At 46.8% G+C, this 27,241-nt stretch overlaps 1 protein-coding gene across 2 annotated transcripts; it reads left to right on the forward strand.

The window, feature by feature from the left end:
• The first annotated feature begins 2,763 nt into the window (after positions 1-2,763).
• On the forward strand, positions 2,764-26,817 carry TGS1 (trimethylguanosine synthase 1). Of its 2 annotated transcripts, none has more exons than XM_064170626.1 (13): positions 2,764-2,901; positions 3,725-3,789; positions 5,722-5,894; positions 6,225-7,062; positions 8,587-8,704; positions 10,884-10,970; positions 12,325-12,496; positions 13,070-13,418; positions 14,270-14,443; positions 16,112-16,255; positions 17,015-17,231; positions 18,562-18,640; positions 26,532-26,817. In XM_064170626.1, exons 1-13 carry the CDS (start codon positions 2,804-2,806, stop codon positions 26,646-26,648), a joined length of 2,631 nt encoding a protein of 876 aa, XP_064026696.1. In that variant the 5' UTR covers positions 2,764-2,803; the 3' UTR covers positions 26,649-26,817. The 2 variants fall into 2 exon arrangements, with proteins under 2 accessions (XP_064026696.1, XP_064026695.1); XM_064170625.1 differs by having other exon boundaries at positions 2,765-2,901; positions 6,225-7,077.
• Positions 26,818-27,241: the final 424 nt, after the last annotated feature.

The following is a 27,241-nucleotide window of genomic DNA, read 5'->3' on the forward strand; positions in this document are numbered from 1 at the left end:
GTCTGTAGATGTAGATATTGCAAATCTCTGCTTGTATATTGTGCTAAGCTGCAAATACAAAGCTTCATTCTTTAATTTCCAGCTTGGCTGAGTCTAGTCTGGGTGATTTTCTTAAGTGGGGGTGCGGGTAACACTTGCAAAGGTGCAAATGAATAGTGTCTGCTTGTAAAAGAAATTACCTGACCCATTAGCTAGGGCTGGGTGTGATTTAACTGCATGTAACACTGTACCAAAAAACGTTTTAAAAGGGATATAAAAAGTTAAACCAGAGACTGCAGTGGGCAGCAACAGAAGTATTGGGTTAATGGTGCATAATGACTGCAAACTCAAACATGTTCTGTTCCAATTAAGCATGGCTCTCCCAGAGTTCACAGGTGCTTTGAGGACTGCAGGCACTTTGGGCTGTGAAGACACATAGAATCAGTGACAATCAAATCCACAGCAGCACAAGCATGATTGAACTTACCTGTTCCCTTTCTAGTCTTGCTGGCTTTTGCCTCCAAGCATGAGCTAGAAGATTATTTGTGTAGGAATTAAAGGTACCAGCAATAACTGATGGGACTCCTCAGTGCTGCAACGAATCAGTTACCTGATTGGTTGGCCAAGAGAGCCAGTGGCATCCTGGCCTGCATCAGGAATGGTGTGGTCAGCAGGAGCAGGGAGGTCATTCTGCCCCTGCACTCTGCACTGGTTAGACCACACCTTGAGTACTGTGTTCAGTTCTGGGCCCCCCAGTTTAAAAGGGACGTTGAGATGCTTGAGCGTGTCCAGAGAAAGGCGACAAGGCTGGGGAGAGGCCCTGAGCACAGCCCTACGAGGAGAGGCTGAGGGAGCTGGGATTGGTTAGCCTGGAGAAGAGGAGGCTCAGGGGAGACCTTATTGCTGTCTACAACTACCTGAGGGGTGGTTGTGGCCAGGAGGAGGTTGCTCTCTTCTCTCAGGTGGCCAGCGCCAGAACTAGAGGACACAGCCTCAGGCTGCACCAGGGGAGATTTAGGCTTGAGGTGAGGAGAAAGTTCTTCACTGAGAGAGTCATTGGACACTGGAATGGGCTGCCCGGGGAGGTGGTGGAGTCGCCGTCCCTGGGGCAGTTCAAGGCAAGGTTGGACGTGGCACTTGGTGCCATGGTCTAGCCTTGAGCTCTGTGGTAAAGGGTTGGACTTGATGATCTGTGAGGTCTCTTCCAACCTTGTTGATACTGTGATACTGTGATATCTACTCTGTGGCACGTGTTTATTTGGGTTACACAGGAAAACAATTGTACAGAAAAGCAGCCATTTAAAGAAAACTTTGAACCTACCTGGGATGGCTTTTACACAGCTTTTGTGCAGCTCTTGCTAAACAGCTTGTGTTGAAAGATTGTTATTTTACTGCTTTTAAAGTTTTGAAACATGAAGGTGATGTAGCATCCTAATTGCAGACGCTGCTGTACCCACACGAGTGCTGTGACTGGCGTCATCTCTCCTGTATCCCTGAAGCGTTTAATTGCTGTAGCAACAGCTTTGTACAAGTCCTGATTAATGATGGCATTTAGTGCTTCTGCTTGTATCAGGTGTAAGGTCGTGCGTGGTTCAGGATGCAGTGGTTCAAGGCACGGAGCCGCTCTGTTCTGCTCTGCTTGTGACCCACCTGCAGTGCTGGGTCCCAGTATAGAGTCCTCAGCACAGCACAGACAAGCATCTTGTGCCAGGGGAAGTATAGGCTGGATGTTAGGAGGAGTTCTTCACAGAGAGAGTGATTGGCCTTGGAATGGGGTGCCCAGGGAGGTGGTGGAGTCACCGTCCCTGGAGGTGTTCAAGCAAAGCCTGGATGAGGCACTTAGTGCCATGGTCTGGTTGATTGGACAGGGCTGGGTACTAGGTTGGCCTGGATGAGCTTGGAGGTCTCTTCCAGCCTGGTTGATTCTATGATTCTATGATAAGCACCTGTCGGAGTGGGGCCAGAGGAGGCCACAGCAATGATGGCAGAGCTGGAAGCTGTGAGGCCAGGCTGAGAGGGTTGAGGTTGTTCAGTCTGGAGAGGCCTTACAAGCAGCCTTTCAGTACTGGAAGGGGGACTATAAGGAAGATGAGGGCAGAGGTTTTAGCAGACCCTGAGGTAGGATTTTGGATATAAGGACGATATTTTTTTACAGTAAGGATGGTGGAACGCTGGCCCAGGTTGCCCAGGGAGGTGGTAAATGCCTCATCCCTGGAAACAAACATTCTAGGTCAGGTTGTCTGAGGCTCTGAGCAGCCTGCCAAGGACAGTTTGAAGCTCACTGCAGGAGCGTTGGGCTAAGTGACCTTGAAATGTCTCTTCCAGTCTAAACCGTTCCATGACTCTCCCTCACGCCTTGTTCGGGCTTTCCGCTCCCGTTTCCCGCTCTCGGCTTTGCCACATTTCCCTTGCCGGTTTTTACTGCCGATGTCCTTTCCTCCCCTGCTTTTTCCTCCCCTGCTTTCCCCTCACCCTGCACACCATCAAGATGCACATACTCCCTGCACTGAAAGCACAAGAACTGTAGCGGCCCTCACACAGGCGCCCCAAACGGCAGCCACGCTGCGGCTGGGCACCCTGGCACAGGCCAAGCAGGGCGCTCAAAGCTGAGTGGCCAGCTCGGGAGCAGCCGCTGCTCCTGCATGGGCCATCCCGCCGCCACCCCGAGGCAGCCCGGCTCGGCTCGAACCGCCCCTGGGCGCCGCCGGGCGGGCTCGGAGGCGGCTCTGAGGCGGGCTCGGGGGCGGGCTCGGGCTCGGCGCTGGGCAGTTCCGGCGGAAGGAAGCGGCGGAGTCGCTCCGCGGCGTGCGTTCCCTCCGCGGCGATGGTGCAGGACTCAAGGGGACAGCTTGTGGCGGAGCTGCTGCTGCGGTCGGGGGAGGCCCGCGGCATCCTCTGCCTCTGCTCCCGCGCCTTTGTCGAGTGAGTAGCAGCCTCGGCGGCGGCACCGAACGGGAAGGCCCGGCGCGGCGCGGCCAGAGAATGGCCGTGCTGAAGCGGCCGTGGTGGCAGTGAGCAGGGGGCGATGCGCCAAAGGGTGTCTGTAGGTTGTGTTTACCAAGCGGTGCCATCGATAAGGGGAAGGGAGCCCAGACGTCTGTTCCCGCCGGGTCCCGGCCGGAGCAGCGGCTGTGCGTGGCTCGTCCCGCAGCGCTCCTTCCCTTCCGCGGCCAGAGCATCCTCGTCCCGTTCTCACTTCCCCTAAGGGGCATGCAGAGATCTGGGGCCTCCAGAGAGCGTTTCTCGTGGAAGAATGGACGAGCGGAGAGATGCTGCTGACGGGCTGTGGGATGCGTGATTTGGGAGAAGCGGTAGCGGCCGGTACCGGAGCTGTGGGTGTTTAACACGCTCGGTGTTTAGCCGAGGTGCTTGCGAATGCGAGGTGCTGCCTTCAGCCGTGGGTTGGTGGCTGGAATGTTTGCACTTTTGGACTGAAGACGCTGAATTCCACCCACTCGAGCAGGCGTATCAGGGCCACCTTTTTGGTGTTATTCTTTGTTTTGCGTGTTTAGAATCAGTAAGAACCTTCCCAGGCTGGAAGGGACCTCAGGGAAGGGTCAGCATCTCCTGGGAGAGAGAGCCTAGGTGAGGTTTTCTGGCATCCTCTCCAACTGCATCTTGAAAGCCCCAGTGATGGAAGCCCTGCCGTGTTCCTGGGGAGGTTGTTCCATTGAAGGATTGGTTTTACTGTTAAAGAAATCGTTGTAATGAAGACTTGAGCCAGTGTCTCTCTTCTTTTTTGCAGAGATAGAAAACTATATAAACTGGGATTAAAAGGATTTTATGTCAAGGATGACAATGGCAGTACAGGTAAGCTAATAAGATGTGCTGTGCAGTGTGATGCTACACTTAAAAATGAGTTATGTGTGGTTATTTAAGGTACAGTAGTGGTATTACTACTAACCCATAGCTTTGTTCCTATTTCTGGCTTGGTTTTTCAGCTCTTTTGTTATAGGGATGGATGTGAATAATAAACTGACAGCTGTATGACTTTCAGGTTGCAATAGTCCTGATGTGGAAGTTTGTGTGAAACCAGGTGTGATGGTTTTTTGCTGTCCAGATAGACTTAGCAGCTCACATAATCACCTGCTGGTGCACAGAGCAACTTCCCCAGCTCAAAATTATGTGACAGAAAATTTTCAGATCCTAGATGTTTGTCTGGCAATAATGATGTCCTCCTGCCTCTTCTGTATTGCTGGCTCCATCATCATATAATGGCTTGCTCAGAAACAAAGCAGTCTGAAGAGAAGGAAACATCTCTAGAAGCTGCATATGAATAGCATGGATTAGATGGAGACAGCAGAGAATCATAGAATCAACCAGGTTGGAAGAGACCTGCAAGCTTATCCAGTCCAACCTAGCACCCAGGCCTAGCCAATGATCTAGACCATGGCACTAAGTGCCTCATCCAATCTTCAACACTTCCAGGGATGGCAACTCCACCACCTCCCTGGGCAGCCCATTCCAATGCCAATCACTCTGTCAAGAACTTCCTCCTGATATTCAGCCTATACCTCCCCTGGCACAACTTGAGACTGTCCCCCTTGTTCTGTTGCTGGTTGCCTGGGAAAAGAAGCCAATCCCACTTGGCTACAACCTCCCTTCAGGTAGTTGTAGAGAGCAATGGGGTCTGCCCTGAGCCTCCTCTGCTGCAGGCTGCACACCCCCAGCTCCCTCAGCCTCTCCTCACAGGGCTGTGCTCCAGGCCCCTCACCAGCTTCGCTGCCCTTCTCTGGACACCTTCCAGTATCTCAACATCTCTCTTGAATTGAGGCATGAATTAAGAAGGAGATTATGAAACATTATTTTGTGTGTATATGTGATCAAGTTGTGAGAGTAATCAGTTAAACAGTAGAATCTTGTGCTATGTGGTAATCTGGCAATAAGTATATCCTGACCTAAAAAAGTCTTTTCAGTCTTAGCAGCTGTGTCAAAAGCTTTTGTATTTCAGTTGTTTCATCAGTGTACAGTTCCTGCTTTCTCAGTGGTATTTGTCATTTTGTATGCATGTGATACAGCTTAAAAATTCGATAGCTGTGCAGGCAGTGTTTCAATAGCTGAACAGTTACTTTTGAGGGAATTAATGTCCTCTAGTTCACACTTCTGTGTGTAAAATGTGTTGGTTTTGTTACTGTGGGTTTGAAAGATCTGTAACAATTCCTCTTATTTTAAGCTTGCTCTGATAGAGGCCAAAAGAACTCCTGTGAAGAATTTTCCTCATGTTAATTTTCCTGAATGTTTGCAGGGTGTTTCTGTAGTTTTCTCTGCAAGATGAGTGGATGTTTGTGTCTCCAGTCTTTATTGCTGAGCATCACACAGATTATTGACTATCCCTTCAGCCAGTTTGGGTCAGCAGTCCCCATCTCACTCTCTCACCTACTCTGGCCTGCTTGCTGGGGAGGAGGGGAAACCAGAAGGCTGAGGCTGGGCAAGCTCTGTTCAGCAATAGCCAAAACATAGTGTGTTATCCACACTGTTTTACTCCCAGATCCCAAACACAGCACCCTGTGGGCTGATAGGAGGGAAGTTAGGTCCATGCCAGCCACATCCTCTGCAGTGTTTTGCCTGTTGAAGTCTAATTTTGCTTCGTACTGATAGTTATGTGGAAAATAAGATGCTTGTGATGAAAAATGGAAATGAGAAAGGAAGCTTAAGAGGCACTTCTGCTAAGTTTTGCAGGCCATGCTGTTGGACTGAAGTATCTGGGCCAGATTATATTTACTTAATGTAATTTGTTGATAGGGGAGGACCAGGGATCTGAGGAGGAGAACCATTGTCCCAGTGTGACGTTGAAGGTGGATATTAATCACGCTCTGGACTTGGAAGAAGCTGAACTAGACTCGGAGGCTGAGCTTATGAAGAGCATGGGATTGCCTCTTCAGTTTGGTGGGCAATCAGCCCACAGGGACTTTGTGGTAAAACTTTATTGCCTTTATTTATTCTGTTTACTTTGTGGTTCCAGATGAAGCACCGTGTGTGCTCCTCAGTTCTTTCTGAGAGCGCAGCTGGTGGCAGTGTATCTGTGCTGCTTCCTCACATACAGCACATCTCAGAAATGTCAGCCAAGGTTATGCAGCAGAGCTCTATCAAACTCATAAATCCTGCAGCTTTTTGGGGGTAAAAGCTAACAGCATGGTTGAAGTGGGAGAGAGGCTTACAATGAGAACAGAAGTGTGCTTGGAGATAAGACAAGAAAAGGCTACTTTTATTTTGTGGACTTAGTGTGTGTTTCCATTATTTTTTAGGCAACAGAAACCTACAGAAAGAGAAGTAACATGAAGATGATGAAGAAGAAAAAGAAGAAGAAAAAGGAGTTACATCACAATCATGAGGGTAAAATGGGGCAAGAATGCCAGGATCAGTCTGATGATGGTCATATCCAGTCCATTTCTGGTGAGCTGGCCATAGTGACAGAGCAATGTGAGAAGGGCAATAAAGCCCAGGTTGTAAGTGAAGGCAACTGTGAAAGTTCAGAAAGTCTTGCAAGTGAAACTTTACCAAGGGAACTTAAAGAAAAATGGGAGAAATACTGGACTGAGTATGGGGAGGGCCTTCTTTGGCAAAGCTGGCTGGAGAAGCATCAAGAGCATTCATCAGCTGAGGCCGCTACAGCCTCTGAGCCATGGAATAGTCCAGACACCAAGGAAGAGTGGGAGCAGCATTATAGTGAATTGTACTGGTATTACTGGGAACAGTTTCAGTACTGGACAGGTCAGGGATGGACTACTGAGAGCTCGCATGGTGACAGTGTGGAAGCCAATGAGGTCACCCAGGAGATTGGTCCTATAGGAAAAACAGACTTGGTTAGCCCAGAGGCTGAACACAGTGAAGTGCTGAGCTTGAAGCTGGCTACATGTAACAGCAGAAGTGAGGAAGCAGTTCTTTCACGCGCTGAGCCCAACGGTGAAATCATCTCTGGGATCTGTAATTTAAATCTGAATTTGGAGGAAGCAGAGCAGAGAAGTGCAGCTCTAACAGTAGCCCACCAAGATCCTCAGGAGTGTGTTTCATCTGACAGTGAAAGCCAGAAGGAGCCCTGTGATGGAGGAACCAGGAAGAGGAGTGCATCTTGTGAACATAAAAGTATGAACCAGTCAGGTAATACAAAATCATTAAGTGGTTATGTATAAGAAACAAGGACATGTCTGCACTGTGCTGTTTTATGAAAGTCAATCAAGGATTTTGAGGAATGATTGCATCCTTGATGCCTTTTTCTTCCCTCTGCTTCTCTGGGTGATCTCTTTCCTCTCTAACCTGTATATTGAATACGTTCTTGAGGCAGAAGTGATTTTAGCAGAACATCTACTTCATAAATCTTCAAATGTACTACAGAAAGTGCTGAGAGAGCACTGTCAGTGTGTGTTTATTTATCTTAGTACTGCAGCTGTGCCATTCAGCCTGTGTATCTTTTCTCACTGATGCTCTAAAATGAATGAAAACTCAGGCTGATGTTCTCATGAATGTGACAGATTTGAAGAACAGCTTTCTGAGAAGCTTTTGCAGCTCTTGGGTTTATTTTGGGCTTTTCTGCCTAAAAATTCCACCCTGGGAAATGAACTCTTGGTTTGTTTTACTGTGCTACTTGTGGAGCAGATGTCTTTCAGAGGTCCTTTCAGCATCAAGTTGTTTATTGGGTGTTGAGCTGCAGTAATCTTTACACCCCCAAATTCATACATTGGCAGCTAGTGCTGACAAGTGGAAGGGACAGGTAGTGTAGTATGGTGAAAAGCAGTGGCTGTGCTGCTGGAAGAGCTTCAGTGAGGAAGATACAAGACTGGGCTGGGGATAGGAAGCATTGGACTAGGCTGCCCAGGGAAGTGGTGGGCACCATCCCTAGAGGTGCTCAAAAGCATAAGTAGTTGTGGTACTTGGGACATGGTCTAGTGGTCTTTGAGATGTTGGACTTGATGATCTTAGAGGTCTTTTCCAAACTTGATGATAGTATGTTTTTGCCAGCCAGTTTAGCCTGCAGAGACAGGAGAGAGGCATCTCATTTGCCTGCCAGTTCTTCCTGCCGGTGTTTGCTGTGAGCAGCACTGTAACATCTTTCCTGATTGTTTTGTGGCTTCTCCTGATGAAGTGGAGAACCTGAGTTAAGTGTCAGCAGCTCAGGTCTACAGTTTGGTGGGAAACCTCTGATTACTGCTGGTGACTTCCTGAGGAAGGAAGATGCAGGTGTCCCATCATGATCCTGCAGTAGGGTTGAATTGAGAGAGATGTGGAAAATCTTCTTTCCAACAAAGGATGAGAGGAGTGTTGAAATCCTCTTTTATGGAACGTATGTGGATGGATATCTTTGCTTAGCTAATGAAGGGGAAACAAAATTCACACACAAGGAAGAAACTGTTATGAATCTGTATCTTGTAGGCATTTAATTTTGCTTGGAGAGCTGAGGTCATTTGCAGTCAGTCCTGCTTAAGCTTGCATTGATATGTTGCCTTTCAAACAAAGACAGGTAGAAGTAGGTGTGTTTGGCAACTTGTGCCTTGATTGTCAGGTTCAGGTATGTGTGACAGCCTGACTGTAGCTGCAGATGTACTTTGGGGACAGGAAGATAAGGAATTATTTTAAACAAAAGGCAAATAAGATCTCATCTACCTTTTTTAGGTTCACGGGGGTCATGTGGCTCCAATTCACATGACAAAGAGCAACTGCGGCATCGTGACCGAGGTGAAGATGAGGATGAAGAGCCTCCTGAGTACAGACATGTCAAAATCAAGAGAAGGCAAGTCATGAAATTTAGCTGAGCTTTTTTTTTTCTGAAGGTCTGGAAGCCTTCTCTTTGACTGTGAGTTGAAACTTCAGTACAAAACCACATAGTCTTTCATCACGGCCGTGCTGGTTTGAGAGTTACCTACACCCCCCACACACAATGAAATCACCCAGACTAGACTTAGTTGGCTGGAAGGTAAGGAATGAAGCTATATTTACAGCTTGGCACAATTGACAAGCAGATATATTCACAGTTATATACAAGTTAAAAGTAATGCAGAAACACAATGCCCCTCCCAGAAATCAGACTACCAGGAGGGCTCCTGACCCAAACCTTCTCCCACCCTTCTCCCCTCTTTCCCTCCCTTTAGAAATAACCACATCAACCCACGTGTATCTCATGTGATAAATCTGGAGAGGTGTGAGGTGAGACCTCAAAAATACAACAAGGAGGTTAGAGGCAAAAGAGTTAGGTCAGGTTAAAGAGTTAAGGCAGAGGCAACCACGCAGACTGCCAGAGAGAGAATCAACAGAACTGAGAGCTGAGATGTGTGTGAGAAGTGTGTGTCTTACCTATATTTTGACTAGTTGTGTTTCTCAGCAGAAGAATAAGTGATACAGGGTACTGTTGTTTTTTTCCTTTCTTCCCCCAGCTAAGGATTTAATTTCTCTCAGTATAATATTCCAGTTAGCCTCAGACCAGCACAACTGCTTATCACTTTACCTAGCACCAAGCTGTGGATATTTCTTATCTTTTTCTACTTTGTGAAAACAATGTATAGCCTCCAAGACTCTGCGAGGGGATGGTATTGCACTGATGTGCAGAAAATTGTTAAACTGGAGAGCACAGCTTGCTCACTTAGGTCTAATTGGTGTAGAAAGCACAAGAATGATAGTGAATAATTTGCGTTGTTCAGCTGGATTGTAAAGTGGTGCTATGGCAGCTGTAAAATAACTCATCTCTGCCTTGGCATAGACTTTTTCTTTCTTCTCTCAATATTTGCAGCCTCAAAGATGAGGAGATAAATTTAAAAATTATCTCTCTGATAAATTTAAAAATTCAGTGCTGAAGGGGTGGATGGACAGACTGAGAGCTGGGAACACAGGAACCAGGTGAAGTTCAACAAGGACAAGTGCAGAGTCCTGCATCTAGGGAGGAATAATAAATCTCCGCCAGTGCGGTATGGGAGGTGATCTGCTGGAGAGCAGCCCTGTGGAGAGGGACTGGGGGTCCTGGTGGATAGCAAGTTAACCATGGCACAGCAATGTGCCCTTGTGGCCAAGAAGGCCAGTGGGGTCCTGAGATGTATTAGGAGGAGTGTGTCCAGCAGATCAAGGGAGGTTCTCCTCCCCCTCTACCCTGCCCTGCTGAGACCTAATCTTGAATACTGTGTTCAGTTTTGGGCTCCCCAGTTGAAGAGGGAAGGGATCTGCTGGAGAGAGTCCAGCAGAGGGCTACGAGGATGATGAGGGGACAGGAGGGCATGGCTTGTGAGGAGAGGCTGAGGGACTTGGGACTTTTTAGTCTGGAGAAGAGAAGACTTAGAGGGGATTTGATAAATGTTAATATATATATATGAAGGCTGCCAGGAGTTGGGGGGACAGGCTCTGCTCACTGCTCCCTGGGATAGGACAAGGAGCAATGGCTGTAAGTTGCAGCAAAAGAGGTTCTGCCTCAACACAAGGGGGAACTTCTTTACTGTGAGGGTTCCAGAGCACTGGCACAGGCTTCCCAGAGAGGTTGTGGAGTCTCCTCTGGAGACTTTCAAGACCTGTCTGGATGTATTCCTCTGTGATCTGTGTTAGATAGGATTGTCCTGCTCTGGGTTGAACTCAATGGTCTCCTTGGGTCCCTTCCAACCCCTGACATCCTGTGAGCCTGTGATTATCTGCTCATCAGGTAGCTTTGATTTTGTTCTAGTATTTTGCTGCTGCCATAGCATTACTGATAGAGACTCATACAGATAACATGATAGGTGATAGAGGTGATTTGGAAATGAGCAAAAGCTATCTTCATCAGTTCCATGGAGGACTTTGATATTAAATATTTTAAGAGGTCCTCCTGCCTTGTTTGGTTTCAGCAGTGTGTGGAAGAACTTACTGAAACTCACATTGAAATGGTTTTGATGCGTGAGTTTCTTGGAGGTGTATCTGTAAAATAAGTAACTTCATCATGTGCATTTTTTTCCCAGCCATGAACTGGATGCAGATGAGGACCCAGTGGAAGACCCTGAAGAAACCTGCTCTATTTTGGGTTTCAAGTGTGGCACAGGACAAAAGTAATTGCTTGCAAGAAATGTGGGGTTTCTTTGTAGCAATCAGCTGTCTTGTTTGCAAATAGGCCACTCATCTCCATTCCCATTGTTTTAAAACTTTGGAAGATGATGCCCAAGTTTTCTCTCTGCTCTGAATAAAACTGTCATCCTTTGGCTAGGAGGAGATGTAGAGTTAAGGAGAGTAACAAGAAGAGTGCTTTGAATGAGAACTCCTAAGGGATATGCAGTTGGGTAAATGTGAATTGGCTGGTCAGCTTCTTTGGTGTACAACTACCTGAAGGGAAGTTGTGGAGAGGCTGCTGCTGGGCTCTTCTCACAGGTCATTGGAGACAGAACAAGGGGCAATGGCCTCAAGCTGAGGCTGGAGAGGTTTAGATTGGACATTAGGAAAAGGTTTTTCAGAAAGAGAGTGGTCAGAGACTGGAATGAGCTGCCCAGGGAGGTGGTGAAGTCACCCAGCCTGGATGTGTTAAAGGTTGGTTTGGATGTGGTGCTTAGGGCTGTGTTTTAAGGTGAATGTTGTAGAGGAGGATTCTAGGTTGGACTTGGTGATCCTGAGAGGCTTTTCCACCATACATGTTTCTGTGATTCCATTAGGATGTAAAGACTCTGGCAATCAGTGATCCTCTCAGATTGGAGTACAGTCAGCTTAGATCAGAATTACTTCTGTTTGGAATGAGGCTGCTTTATAGTAGTGAAATGTTGCTATACTAATAAAGTGTTGCCAGGGTGCTGAGCAATGAGATTTCATTTTTGGTGTGATAGTCAGGGCTGTAGAATTAACATCACAGGTCACAGGTGGACTGCAGCTTAGAATCATAGAATCAGTCATGGTTGGAAAGGACCACAAGGATCATCTAGTTCCATCCCCCCTGCCATGGCTACCCTAGATCGGGTTGGCCAGAGCCTCATCCAGCCTGGCCTGAAACACCTCCAGGCATGGGGCATCAACCACCTCCCTGGGCAACCCATTCCAGCCTCTCACCACTCTCATGCTGAACAACTTCCTCCTCACATCCAGTCTTAACCTACCCGCCTCCAGCTTTGCTACATTCCCCCCGGTCCTGTCACTCCCTGATATCCTGAAAAGTCCCTCCCCAGATTTTCTGTAGGCCCCCTTCAGATACAGAAAGGCCACAATAAGGTCACCTGGGAGCCTCCTCTTCTCCAGCCTGCACAGCCCCAACTCTTTCAGTCTGTCCTCATAGGAGAGCTGCTCCAGCCCTCTGATCAGCCCAGTGGCCCTTCTCTGGGCACGCTCCAGCACATCCACATCCTTCTTGTAATGGGGGCTCCAGACCTGGATACAGTACTCCAGGTACTTTTGTTAGTCATTTATTTGTTTGTTTGATTTCAGATATGGTGGAATTCCAGATTTCACCCACAGAAGTGTGCAGTACTTGGAGAAAAAGGCAAAACTCAAGTCCAAATTCTTGGATATGCGTAAACCAAGGAAGAGCAAGAACACACACATCTTCTTCACAGAGGAATCAGAACTGTCCTGCAAAAAAACTACAACTTTGAAGAAGGTAAGGCAAAATGTTAATGTTTGCTGTAATTTGTAGGTTTGGTGGCTTCCTTGTTGTTGGACTTTGGTGGATCTCTCAAGAGGAATGGGAGGTTAATGGTGATGCAATGTGGAAGTCATTCCCAACCTCATTCTTTCAGAGGTGTGTGGGGGGGTTTCTGCAGTTATTTAAAGTATGCTGATTTTAAGTTGCATGTGCAGGCATTTCTTAGTGCTGGCATTTCATCAGTGAGATAAAAATGTTTATGGGGCTTAATGTGTTTCAAGTAGCTTCATGTCCTTAGGAATTAATCAGAATTGTGGAATGGCCTAAGTTGGAAGGGACTTTGGAGATCATCTGCTTCACCCTCCCTCCCCACCACGTGCAGCTAGACTCAGCTGCTCAAGGCCTCATCCATCTGTGCCTTGGAACATCTCCAGGGAGGAGGCATCCACAACATCCCTGGGCAACCTATTCCAGTGTGCCACCACTCTCATACTGAAGAACTTCTTCCTCAGATCCATATATAAGATACCCTAGCAATTTTCAGGTTAACAGCACCATCTAATCACCTGTGATGCTTGACAATTGCAGGTGGAAAACTTCCTAAAGCTGGTTAATAAACCTGAGAAGGAATCCACATCCCAGACAGCATCTCCCAAGGGTGAAGCACTGACCTCCAGCAGCAACTCAGAGGACCAGGGAAGTGTTACTGCCGCTCAGACTGTGACACTGAACGCTCAAAACCAAAAGTCAGCCTCTTCCAGTGCAGTCTTCACAGAAGCTGGAAGCAGCCACCTTGAGGAGGAAGCGCTGGGTGCGGCTGTGAGCGGCTCTGATGATGGGCAGGGTGTGGAGAGGCGGGAGAACGGCTGCGGGAGGCAGCTGCTCTCTCTCGATATTCCTGATTACCTCCGGGCAGAGACAGAGGACGTCAGCCAAGGTACATCAGTTTCCTACACACTGGGAATTCATTGGCAACAGCCTGAATGCTGCCTGCCCAAAGTACAGCATTGTGTGGGATTTAGGTTAGTCAAAGAGACTTATTAGCTCCAGAGTGTGATGAGGTTGGTTGAGAGCTGAGTTAGTGAAAGTGACTTGTCCTTGAAGCACCAGAATCCACCATCTTTAATATTTTAAATGCTTCTCTGCAGCTAAATGGCCGTTGTTCATCCTAGATGTGATCAAGCAGGTTTCAGATTCACACCTTTTTTCCCTGAAAGGATGAGGATGATTAACTTCAGGGTAGCTGCAGGTTTGGAGTTCCAAGATGCTGAGCTTGGGGAGCATGCAGTGCTAAAATTTTCTAGGGGAACAATAGGAACTCTCCTATTTAATACTGTAAAGAAGGGAAACTGGGATTGTTCAGGTCTCTACGTGCAGTTTAGTCCTACCTGCAGCAATTAATTTATTGGGTTTCTATTGTTAAGTTCTTGCCTAGATTGGTTCTTACTCCTTGTTTAGGTAAGTCCATTAAATTGGTCTCCAGTCCTCCTGTTCCCTCATTATGCAGTTTACTGCCGTGAGTTGAAGACAATGGTTTGTCTGCTAAGGCTCCTAAATAATGGGTGAAGTGTTAGGATTTTTAGGAGTGTGACTGACACCTGTCAGGTAACACTCTTCCTTTGAAATACAGGATGTCTTTTTTATCTTAACCCACTAATCTGCATGAAGTGACAGGCAGTAGTAAAGGACATGTAGCTGTGTGAGTGAACTTGAGCCTCTTAGATCTTAACTCTCACCGTTCTTCCTAGCCTGCAAGAACAGTGATTGAACTTTTGCAGTGTCTTCCAGCTGTAGATGAAAAAGTTACTATAAAGAAGAAGGACAAAAGGAGGAGAAGGAAGAAGAGAAATGGGCTGGGAGCTATCCCTGCTGAGATTGCTGCTGATCCAGAGCTGGCCAAGTACTGGGCACAACGCTACCGACTCTTCTCTCGCTTTGATGAGGGAATTAAACTAGACAGAGGTGTGTTCTGTGCAAAGTGTGCTGGCTTGGTGGAGTAAGGTTTATCCAAACTGTGGTCCTTCACATGGTTTATTACTGATTGCCTTATAAAAGGAGCGTTAAGGAATGTGTGTTTGCAGCTCTGGATAAATGCCATCCCCCAGCAGGCAGGCAAACGGGCGTCTTGGGCTTCAGTAGTGCTTCTAGCCTGGGACACTCCTGTCTGCATTAATCCTGATGGTTGCTGAAGGTTCTTTACCCACATTTTGCTTGCTCAGGGCTTTATCAGAAATTCGAGGGCATTTCTGTGTTTCTATGTGTTATTAAATAATTTCCTCAAACTTCCAAATATGCTGATGGATCTAGAACCATAGAATGGCTTAGGTTGGGAGGGACCTTAGAGGTCATCTACTCCAACCTTCCTGCTATGGGCAGGGCATTTCTCAACTAGACTTTGGCTGCACAGGGCCTCGTCCAGCCTGGCCTTGAACACCCCCAGGGAGGGGACATCTCCAGCTTCCCTGAGTAGCATACTCCAGAGTCTCACCAGCTTCATACTGAAGAACTTTCTAAAGCTAAACTCATTCAGCTTTGTTCCCTTTTATTCTGAGTTTCAGCAGTCACAGGCTCACAGGTTGTTAGGGTTTGGAAGGGACCCAAAGAGATCATCGAGTCCAACCCCCCTGCCACAGCAGGACCATACAATGTAGCTCAGGTCACAGAGGAACGTATCTAGATGGGCCTTGAAAGTCTTCAGAGTAGGAGACTCCACAACCTCTCTGGAGAGCCTGTTCCAGTGCTCTGTGACTCTTACAGTAAAGAAGTTCCCCCTTGTGTTGAGGCAGAACCTCTTTTGCTGCAACTTATACCCATTGCTCCTTGTCCTATCCCAGGGAGCAAATGAGCAGAGCCTGTCCCCCTGCTCCCGGCCAGTCTTCTGATACTTATTTATCAAATCCCCTCTCAGTCTTCTCTTTTCCACACTAAGAAGTCCCAAATCTCTCAGCAGTGCTTCAGTCTCCTAATCATCCTTGTAGCCCTCTCTCAGACCTTCTCCAGCAGATGCCTGTCCCTCTTCAACTGGGGAGCCCAAAACTGAAGGCAGTACTCAAGATGAGGTCTCACCAGGGCAGAGTAGAGTTATTTTTTCTCATGTTTGCATGGAAGCCATTTCCAAATCATGCATTTATCAGTAAAGGAGGAATTAGGATTACTAATTCTTTTTAGTATGGTATCTTTGTTTTGTCAGACTTTCACTTCTAATCCTCTCCCACATAAATACTTAGATTATTTGTCAGAGCAGACTTCACTATAAAGAAAATAACCTGTTGGGCATAGTTCTGCTTTACTTATTAAAGATCATAATCCTCATGTATGAAGTTTTTCACAGCTGTCTAAGTGAGCTTGTCCTTGATAAACCAGAATCCTCATCACCAAATTCAACAAAGCATTTATTTAGATTCAGGCATATCTGTTTGCTTCAGTGAGACTTTGTTTGCTTAGCAAACCACTGGGACTGACCAGAGTTTGTCATCTTCAAAGCCTGTGTTTCCTGCTCAAACGCCTAAGCAAAAATTGCTGGGATTAGCTCTAAACCTTCAGTTGTGTTGGGGGAGTTGGCTGTTTGGTTTTCATTGCAATGACTTTGAAAGGAGAGGTGAACATATCCTTCTTCCCTTGCCTTTGCAGAGGGCTGGTTTTCTGTTACTCCAGAGAAAATAGCTGAGCACATCGCTGTCCGAGTCAGCCAGTCATTCAGCTGCAATGTCATCGTGGATGCCTTCTGTGGGGTTGGAGGGAATGCCATTCAGTTTGCACTGACCTCAAAGAGAGGTAAGCAGCACATCTTTTTGTTCCTTCAGTCTTCTTTTCCCTAAATGGTTTTCAGCAGCCACTGGAATACGTTGCCTGGGGAAGTGGTGAATCATAGAATCAACCAGGTTGAAAGAGACCTCCAGGATCATCCAGTCCAACCTAGCACCCAGCCCTAGCCAGTCAACCAGACCATGGCACCAAGTGCCTCATCCAGGCTTTTCTTGAAGACCTCCAGGGACGGTGACTCCACCACCTCCCTGGGCAGCCCATTCCAATGCCAATCACTCTCTCTGCCAACAACTTCCTCCTAACATCCAGCCTATACTTTCCCCGACACAACTTGAGTTTGTGTCCCCTTGTTTTGTTGCTGGTTGCCTGGGAGATGAGGCCACCCCCCACCTGGCTACAGTGTCCCTTCAGGTAGTTGTATACAGCAGTGATGTCACCCCTGAGCCTCCTTTTCTCTAGGCTAAACAACCCCAGCTTCCTCAGCCTCTCCTCATAGAGTTTGTGTTCCAGGCCCCTCATCGTCCCTGGAGGCTTTCAAGAAATGTGTGGACATGGCATTTTGGGACGTGGTGGGGTTGGGTTGAGGAACTGTAGCTTCTTGTCTACCATGGCCAACAAAACTGAAGTAGTCACCACACAAAAAGAAATTAGAGATCTGACCCATATGCAGTGGCTGCAGAAGAACAGCCTCCTGATACGTCCCTGTGGTGGCTGGAGTAACACCCACAGCTGCCCTCACCCTGCATGTCTGCTCTCTCTGCCCTGCAGTGATCGCCATTGACATCGACCCAGAGAAGCTCAGCCTGGCCCGCAACAACGCGGAGGTGTACGGCGTGGCAGAGCAGATAGAATTCGTGTGTGGAGACTTCATGGAGCTGGCTGCTGACCTGCAAGCAGATGTTGTGTTCCTCAGCCCGCCCTGGGGGGGTCCTGACTATGCCACTGCTGAAATCTTCGATATCCAGACCATGATTTGCCCAGATGGATATCCTTTCAGAGTTACACTTTGCAGGTTTGGGCCATTTCCGGGTGTTTTCCTCTCTTCCTTCTTCTCTTAACATGGACTTTGCATACAATCATAGAATGGTTTAGGTTGGAAGAGGCCTCAAAGCTCATCCAGTTCCAATCCCCTGCCATAGGCAGGGATACCTCCCACTGGAACATGTCACTCAAGGCTACATCCAACCTAGCCTTGAACAACTCCATGGAGGAAGCAGCCACAGCCTCCCTGGGCAACCTGTACCAGTGTCTCACCACCCTCACTGTAAAGAACTCCTTCCTAACATCTAGTTTGAATCTCCCCTCTGCCAGTTCAAACCTATTACTTCTCATCCTGTCATTACAAGACCTTGTAAGTAAATAGTCCCTCCCCAGTCCTCCTGTAGGCCCACTTCAGATACTGGAAGGCCATTGTCCAGTTGGCTGATGGGATGTTAACAAGCAGCAGAAGTCCCAGATGCGTCCCACATTTATTAGTCCTCTTCCCCTAACCTCAGCTCTATGGCTTTGACCACCTAAAATTAAATACTTATATTAGAATGTTTCAATTTAAAAAAAAGAGAGGTCATAAAGACTTAATCTTAAAAGTAACAAACCCTTTAGGGAATTTTAATAGCTTCTTAATTTATATCATCAGTTCAGCACTTTTAACACCTTTATTATATTAAGATACCTTGAAGTAATGAAATAGCCAAGTGGTGTGTATATATGAGTAATAATTAATAATGTGGTTTAGTTAGAATAATAATTAAGTGGTTTAGTTAAATTTGCTTTAAAAGTGAAGGCTTGGGTTGGTTTGGGTTCTTTCCCCCTACTTTCTAGGGCAGTAATCAGGAAATAGAGTTTCTGCATTTAGACAATAGTAATTTCTGCCTTTCAGGAGAGAAGGAGAAGCTGGAGAGGGACAGGTTACATGGATTTGCAGTGATAGGATGAGAAGGAATGGATTGAAGCTTGAGAAGGAGACATTTAGACTGGAGATTAGGGAAGAATTCTTTACAGTGAGGGTGGGGAGGCACTGGAACAGGTTGCCCAAGGAGGCTGTGGATCCTCCTCTTTGGAGGTGTTCAAGGCCAGGTTGGATGAGGCCCTTGAGCAGCCTGTGCTAGTGGGAGGTGTCCCTGCCCCTGGCAGGGGAGTTGGAGCTGGATAATCCTTAAGGTTCCTTCTAACCCAAACCATTCTATGAATGTAACACACAGAGAGGACTGTAATCTAATTGCATGGGAACTGCATTTGGGACATACTTTCAAAATCAATTAGTATAAAGCTGCTACTTCTTCCCCTTTCTTGTGTTTTCCTTTACTGGCTTCTACATTTGAAATTTTCAGGCTCTCCAAGAAGATCACCAACAACATTGTGTATTTTCTACCTCGGAATGCTGACATTGACCAGGTCTGTTACTGGGCAAGGGTTTGGTAATCACATAAAGCTTGGTTGCCTTAAAACGTACTTGTTACGGGCACAAAGTTAAGATAATGAAGTCTCTGTGTCTGTGCAAGCTTGCTTGTCTGACAGTGGATCTCAAGCGGAAATGGAAATAGATGTCCAGCAGTTAGGAGCAGACTTACAGTAAGAGTAGTGTTTGATGGAGCCAAGCTGGAGATGGGTAGGTTCAGACTGGAGGTGAGGAGGAAGTTGTTGAGCATGAGAGGAGGTGAGAGCCTGGAATGGGTTGCCCAGGGAGGTGGTTGAGACCCCATCCCTGCAGGTGTTTAAGGCCAGGCTGGATGAGGCTGTGGGCAGCCTGATCTAGGGTAAGGTTTCCCTGCCCATGGCAGGGGGTTGGAACTGTCTGATCCTCGTGGTCCCTTCCAACCCTGACTGATTCTGTGATTTTTAGTTAAGGTGGTACAAATTGCAGTGGAAAACAGATGCTTCATTTTACAGTTGTATACTTAATACAGAAAATGCATCTGCTGCTGGCCTGGTTGCAGTTGGTAGCTGGCTTTGACCTGACTGTGTCAGAGGACGCGGTGTTTGTTGCCTTACTGCTAGACAAGACATCCAACCTTGTTCCACATGATTTTATTTCAAACCCAGTTCTTATGTCTACAGACACAGCCTTTTGTTCTGTGCAGAGAGACAGATGGAGTGGTTTAAGCTCCCTTACAGTATTTGCTGAGTACAGGTGAAAAAGGAGCTTCTGTACTTCTGCCTCGAGAGGGAGCAGCGAGCCAGTGGATCGTGGCTGATGCAGTTAGAAGAAATGGGAAACAATTCCCTTAACTGCATCAATTTTCCTTGTTTGCAAGCATGTGCTTGTTACAAAAGTTGTCCTGGATGCAGGTTGAATGGACCCTCTCATGTGTATTTTTTTTCCTAGCTGAGGAGTGATCAGGAATTATTGTATATATGCATGCACATAGATTAGAAAATAGGTTGGTTTATTCATAAGAGCATTGAGTTGTTGAGACTGGAAAAGACCTTAAAGAGGTGCTGAGGGACAGGGTTTAGGGGTGACCTGGCCAACCATTAACCTGACACTGCCAAGTCAACACTAAACCATGTTCCTCAGCACCACATCCACATGACTTTTAAAATCCCTTCAGGGATGGTGATTCAGCCACTTCCCTGAGCAGCCTGTTCCAGGGCATGACAGCCCTTTCAGGGAATATTATTTTCCTAATACCCAACCTGAACCATCCCTGGCACGACTTGAGGGCCATTTCCTCTTATCCTATCACTTGTTCCTCGTGAGAAGAAACCAACCCCACCTCTCTCAAATCTACTTTCAGGGAGTTGTAGAGAGCAAGAAGATCTCTCCTCAGCCTCCTGAGAGCTTTTATTTTTTTGACACTCAGTGTAAAGAATGTCATTGCCTTTCTTTAAAGTGGGTTGTGATGGTTTGGGTGTTATCTGCCCCACCACCACCCCACTTAAGGAAATCACCCAGACTAGACTCAGCCACTGGAAATTGAATGAAGCTTTATATTTACAGGTTAGTACAAGATACAAGCAGAGGTTTACAATATCTACAGCTACAGACAGGAATAGACAAGTTAAAAAGGTAATACAGAAACACAACAGCCCTCCCAGAAACCAAAGTCCCCAGGAGGGGCTCCCAACCACCCTTCCACCTCCTTCCCACTCCTCTACCTTACCCCAGACTTTGCCTTGCGTTCAAGGTGAGTTTGGAGAGTTGGCCAGGGGGAGTTAGGAAGCAGAAGGATTAGTCACACAGACAGCAGGTTAGAGAGAGAGAAGTGCAGCCCCAAAGACAGAGACTCTTTTATCTGTGTTTGTGTTCTTGTTCTTATACATCTCAGCAAGACACCTATGAGTGAAGCAGACATCACCATTATTTCCTTTTCACAGCCCATAATCTAATTCTTCCCACCAAAGTATCCCAGCTATGCTCAAACTATCACATAGGTTGATGAGGTTTTTTTCCTTCTTGCCTTTAGGTTAGTTGAGAGGGGCAGAGTTCCTCCTTTTGCTAGTATTCTGTAAAGCAAAATGAGTCACAGTGTCTTTGTGTGATGCCTCCTAAGCCAAACAGCTCATATTTCTCATACCCTAGAACAGTTTCTTGGAGGAGGGAAAAATAGTGATAGAGCTTTTTTATCTGCAGTAATGGTGTTTGGGACAGGTAGGAAGTTCCTTTACAAAACAAATTCCAGTATAATAAAAAAATCCTTGCAAGGCCAGCAGGAAAACCTTCCAGTCTAAAAATAGACCTGAAAGGCACCAAACCAAGAGGGTCACCTTAAGCAGCTCATGCTCCTGAAGTAACCTTCCTTGTTTGTTTCCCTTCAGTTGTGGACACCTCGTTCATGGAAGTGTTTAAAACCAGGCTGAATGAGGCTTTGAGCAGCCTAGGTGAGGCTTTGAGCACCCTGGGCTAGTGGGTGCCCATGGTAAGGCAGCTGGAACTTAAATCCCTGGTCTTTAGGGTGCCTTCCAACTCAAGCCATTCTAAGGTTTATTTTCTGATGTCTCCTGTTTTGAACTTGAGACCACACTTGCTGGCTACTTTTAATGCTCTTTGGCATAGCTGTAGACATAGCTACACCACAGAGCATTAAACATCAGTTCAGCAACATCAGTTGCTGAACTGAAGGATGAAGGATTGGGTGAGAGGGATGCAGGAAGGTGTTAGCTGCAGCTGTATCCCTTGCCTCTGCCTCGGGGAGGCATTTGGCACATGCAGAGCTGCCCAGCACAGCAAAGCAGCGTTCTCTGCCACCCTCAGTTGGGACTAGAGCAAGCCAGGATAAGGAGAGTTGCCAGGAGGGAGTTGTATTTGCACAGGAAAATGCAAAATAAACAGATTTTGGACTGGTCCAGTTTAAAAACAAACGAAAAAGCCTTTCATCCTCAGCCTTGCAGTTCACTGCAGGAACAGGAGATGGTGTTGGCACTTCTAAAAATAGGTGAGCACTTTTGTTTTTCTCAGAGCATCGTTCTCAATCTGCTGTTATTTTTAGAGGGCATCCCCCTGCCAAACTGGCACCTTTCTGCAGCTTGGTGTGTGGCAGTTTCCCTCATTCCTCTGTCAGGGTTGACTGAGCCCTTCTGAGGAAAACTTGGCAGCTCCTCCGTAATTAAATGTGCAGCCTCCAGCAGTTTACAAATAAGCATCGTCACAGAGGATTTGTGTTCCTCTTCTCTGTGTGCTGGGGGAGGGGGTTGAGGAGCATGTGGTGCTGGCTTTGTCCTTGCAGAGCACACACCCATGTGCTCATCAGGTTGTTGTCACTCCTGGGTTTATCAAATACTTTTAGCAGTTGTTAGAAATTAGTCTTGGTTATCCTGGAGGCAACTCTTAGCGGCTTAACACAGAGCACCTAACTTCTGGGGTGACCTTTGATGCCATCAGCCCTCAGCAGAGGTGCAGCAGTGTTTGCCTGTGTTACTGATGAAGCATTTTGCTTTCATTGGTCTTCTAAGAGAAATAGTATACACTTGGTTTTAATCTCACTGCTTTAAGTCATCCTCAGATATGCCAGTGACAGAAACACGCCCTGGAAGTGGGGATGCTTAACTGCAAGGCAGCAATTTCAGTATTCTTCTGTTAAGCTGGCTAACCCAATTAATAATTTGGAATGCTTCAACAATTCACTAACTAGAGAGTGCAAAGCTCAGTCTGAGCTCAGTGTGCTCTTGAAGCCCAAAGTGCAAACCAGAGCCTGGGCTACAGCAAGAGCAGTGTGGGCAGCAGAGCAAGGGAAGCGATCCTGCCTCTCTGCTCCTCACTGGTGAGACCTCGCCTGGAGTACTGCATCCAGTGCTGGAGCCCCTGGGACAAGAGGGCTATGGATGTGCTGGAAGGTGTCCAGAGAAGGACCACAAGGATTCTCAGAGGGCTGGAGCTGCTCTGCTATGAGGACAGACTGAAAGAGTTGGGGCTGTTCAGTCTGGAGAGGAGGAGGCTCCCAGGTGACCTTATTGTGGCCTTTCAGTATCTTAAGGGGGCTACAAGAAAGCTGGGGAGGGACTTTCGAGGCTGTCAGGTAGGGATAGGACTGAGGGGAATGGAACAAAGCTGGAAATGGGGAGATTCAGACTGGATGTGAGGAAGAAGTTCTTGAGCATGAGGGTGGTGAGAGCCTGGAATGGGATGCCCAGGGAGGTGGTGAAAGCCTCATCCCTGGAGGTGTTTAAGGCCAGGCTGGATGAGGCTGTGGGCAGCCTGATCTAGGGTAGGGTGTCCCTACCCATGGCAGGGGGGTTGGAACTGGCTGCTCCTTGTGGTCCCTTCCAACCTTGACCGATTGATTCTATAATTCTACTTTTTTGGAGAGGACATTCCAGCTTTTGTTCATAATAAAATTAAAAGGACAAACTTCATATCTTGCTAGGAAAAAAAATATCCAGGGATCTCCCCGCAGTGTCAACTGCTTTGAGGATTTCAAATAAGAAAAGATAAGTTGTAAAATTAACATTCCTGATCACCTGCCAAATTCAGATTCTTCTGCTATTTATAAGTCACCCAGCTTCTGCTTTTTCACTTAAGTGGCAGGTTCCTCTTTGACAAGAACATGGAGACTTTTTTTTTCCTTTTACCATTAAACTGAAGGGTGAAGAAACCCACTCAGAGTTTTCTTTTGCTCTGCAGAAAGTGAAACAAATTAAACAGGAGAAAACTAAAAAACATCAAAGCAAATCCTTGATTTAGAGAATTGTGGCAATTTTCTGGGCAAGTCAATAAAGGTTCAAAGTATAACTTAGATTAATCTGTTATTTCCTCTTGATAGCAGGCTGGGGTTTTACTTACAGTAAAATAGAGGAAGTTCAGCAGGTTTATATTTAAACCTGCTCTACAGAGACGAGTCTCAGAGGAGTTCAGAGCAGTTAATAATGCAGCTTGAACTTCAAGTTTTAGCTGCTAACATCACAGACTTCTGGGTTTAAAGATCAGCTCAAATCTGCAGCAGGTTTGTAGACACTGATCACTTTGCCTGGGAAGTTTCCCTGCACAGGGAACTATCAGAAATTGAGGTGGTTTTTTTTTTGCAGCAGGCAGGAAACAGCAACGTGGAACAGAACTGGCTGTGAAGCAAGCAGCACCATTGCAGCACAGGTCCTCAGGGTACATGATAAGGGTGGGAAAAGCAGTCAGCACTCAATTTTGGTGATGTTCTTCTCTCCTTCTGCGTGTGCAGTCCATCCTGGTGAGAAGTTGGTAACCTGTGTGGCTGCTATACCTCAGAGGCCTCCTGCTAGGAACAGGAGAGGAAAGAGTATTGCATGCTCCAGTCCAAAATCAAAGTCCACTGCAAAAAGCAATCTGTCTGTAATCATTAAGCATTAAAGGTGTGCACTTGGCTCAGCAGCAGAGCGTGAACAGTGAGGTTCTCACCCCAGTGATTGTAAACACAAGAGCTGGGCCCAGCTGCCTGATGGGCTCTCCCTGCCCACAGTGCTGCTGCCAGCACTGCCCAGCACTCCTGGGCACACAAGGGCTGCTGCTTTTGGTTTAGTAGCAACAAAACACTGTGTGCCTCTACCTTGTAAGAGTCCCTGCCTGTTCGAGGTTTGGGGGATGTCTCTGTTTGAGTTGGGATGGTTTTGGTTGGAGGAGACCTTTCAGATCAAGTCCAGCCATTAACCCAGCACTGCCAGGTCACCACTCATGTCCCCCAGCAGCACATCTATGCTGCTTTTAACCTCCAGGGGTGGGAACTCCAGCACCTCTCTGGGCACCTGTTCCAGGGCTTGACAACCTTTTCAAGGGAAGACATTTTTCTTCATGTCCAACCTAAGCCTCCCCTAGCAAAGCTTGAGGCTGTTTCCTCTTGTCTTGTTGCTTGTTACTTGAGAGATGAGACCAACCCCAACCTGGTTCCATCCTCTTTTCAGGGAGTTGTAGAGCCTCCTTTTCTCCAGGCTAAACACAGGCAGTTCCCTCAGCCTCTTCTCACAAGACTTGTGCTCCAGACCCTTCACCAGCTTCACTACCCTCTTTCTGATGTACTCCAACACCTCAGTGTCCTTGTAGTGAAGGGTCCAAAGAGGGCTTGTTCCCCCACGCCCCTTTCAGTGCAATCTCTGTTTCTTAATTCTAGGCCTTGGTTTTTCCCTTCCTCAAAACTTGAGATTTTGACACTTTGAGTGCCCAGTTCACATCCTTCTTGCTGCAACCGAGTGTGCCACGTGGCACGTACCCTGCAAGCTGGTCACATCTCCCACCTCAGCACAGCATGTGGAACCACAACTGTTTATCTTTAGTTCCAAAGCTCTTATTGTCACAGCTTGGGGTGAGGGATTTGTCATTCACAAGGAAGCCATAGGCCACCTCTCTGATGCAAATGACAGAGGCAGTTTGTCATCTGAATCTGTTAAACCCTGCTGCTTTGCCAGCTTCCACACTCCAAAATCAGCATGCAGCAGGTGAAAAAGGCTGAAGTTGGGAGTCTCAGGTGGGATGTAGTTGTAGAAACACTCTTGAGTTTGGATCCACTGGGTTCTGTCTCTGGCAGCTCAGCAGGGATGTTGTGGATGACCCCTCCCTGGAGATGTTCAGGGCCAGGTTGCATGAGGCCTTGAGCCTCCATGGCAGGGAGATAGCAACAAGATAAGCTTTAAGGTCCCTTCCAACCCAAACCATTCTGAGCCTGCAGATGGGTTTTGTACCCACATTGTGTTGCTCACATAGGAGACTTTAGCTCTCTGGTCTGCTTGAGGGTGTGATTTGGAGTGTGATGGTCTCTGTTTAGCTCTCTAGGATGTATTTGTATGGATGGGTAGCTTTTTTTTTTCAGGAACTGACAGAATTGCAATTGTAGTTTTAAAAAAGGAATCTTTTAGCTCAATTATCCCTGCCCAATAGCAGTGGCAAGTAATTCTTCATTGTGTCCTGTTAGAAATAGAGTGCAGTGGTGTGTAAGCCTGCCTCAAGACTCCTGCTGTGTTCCAGAGTAGAATTTGATGCAATATTTAGTGAGGAGGAGAGTAGCAATGAAAATAAGCATTTAAGATCTACGTAGTTGATTTGGCTAAAATACAGGATCTGTTTTCTTCTGGTGGGAAGAGGAATTTGGAACCTAGGACCTCATCTTTTCCATTGTGGAAAGTGCAGAAATCACTTTGTGGTGCTGAGAGGCATGGTTTAGCACCAGAAGTAAAGTTAGTGAATGGTTGGACTTGATCTTTAAGGTGTCTTTTTCACAGAAAGAGTGGTCAGGCACTGGAATGGACTGCCCAGGGAGGTGTCTGAGTCACCAACCCTCAGTGTGGGTCGTTTGGATGTGGTGCTTGGAGATATGGTTTAGGGTGAACCTTGTAGAGTAGGGTTATTGTTTGGACTTGGTGGTTGTGAGGGGATTTTCCAACCTGAATGTTTCTGTGATTCTGTGTTGCATCAACCAAATGATTCTGAGTAGAAGGAGATGCTCCAAGGTGGGGGTTGGACTCTTCTCCCAGACAACCAGCAACAGAACAAGGGGACACAGCCTCAAGTTGTGGCAGGGGAATTATAGGCTGGATGTTAGGAGGAAGTTGTTGGCAGAGAGAGTGATTGGCATTGGAATGGGCTGCCCAGGGAGGTGGTGGAGTTGCTGTCCTTGGAGGTGTTCAAGAAAAGCCTGGATGAGGCACTTGGTGCCATGGTCCAGTTGACTGGATAGGACTGGGGGATAGGTTGTACTGGATGAGCTTGGAGGTCTCTTCCAACCTGGTTGATTCTATAAGAGGAGCAGCTATATTAGGTGCCAAGGAATACTGTCAGCAGTATTAGCTGAGCTGAAGCTGTGTGGTAGGTGATATTTTTTTCAGGTGAATGAAAAGTTTGGGTGTTGCCTCTTTTCTTGTGCATTGATTGATTTGCTCTTTTGCTTTTCAGGTGGCTTCTTTAGCAGGGCCAGGAGGGAAGGTTGAAATAGAACAAAATTTTCTCAACAACAAACTGAAGACAATAACAGCTTATTTTGGAGATCTCATAAGGCATGATACCTCCTGAACTCAGTGTGCATAACCTCCTGTACAGCTGGCTGGCCAAAACTGACTTAAAGACATTTCCCACTTTTAATTTCTGAGGGTTGTTTTTTTTTTTGGTTGTTTCTTTGCTTGTTTGGTTGGTTTTAAAAAAAATCTATTTGTTGTAACTGTCAATAAATGTTTTAGACTCATCTTGGCCAAATTCTAAATGTAGAATAGATGCCAGTGTAGGAAAAAAAGATCTTTGTAAAATGCTGTCTTCTTGCAAGGTTCAAGTCCCAGCCAGTTGAAGGAGAGTTCAGGGTTTGTTTGTAACTCTCCTGTGTGCTGCTTCTGTACTTTGGTTTAGAGTATTCAGAGGGTCAAAATAATAGCTTGAAAGCTGCTGTGTGTCAGGAACTGCTTTCTGCTTCAGAAACAAAAGCATCTGAACATCAGGTGGATAACTAGAATGTCAGGTACACTACCAGAGGTCAACTGCAGTTTGTCTCTTTGGCTCCGTGCTCACTTGGAAGCCTTTTCAGCTTTGCTTTGTGTGATGTGGTGAGGTGAGAGTTGGTCTCTTCTCCCATGTATTAAGTGATAGGACAAGAGGAAACAGCTTCAAGTTGTACT

This window comes from Pogoniulus pusillus, chromosome 34 (genome assembly GCF_015220805.1).
Source record: "Pogoniulus pusillus isolate bPogPus1 chromosome 34, bPogPus1.pri, whole genome shotgun sequence".
Lineage (NCBI taxonomy): Eukaryota > Metazoa > Chordata > Aves > Piciformes > Lybiidae > Pogoniulus > Pogoniulus pusillus.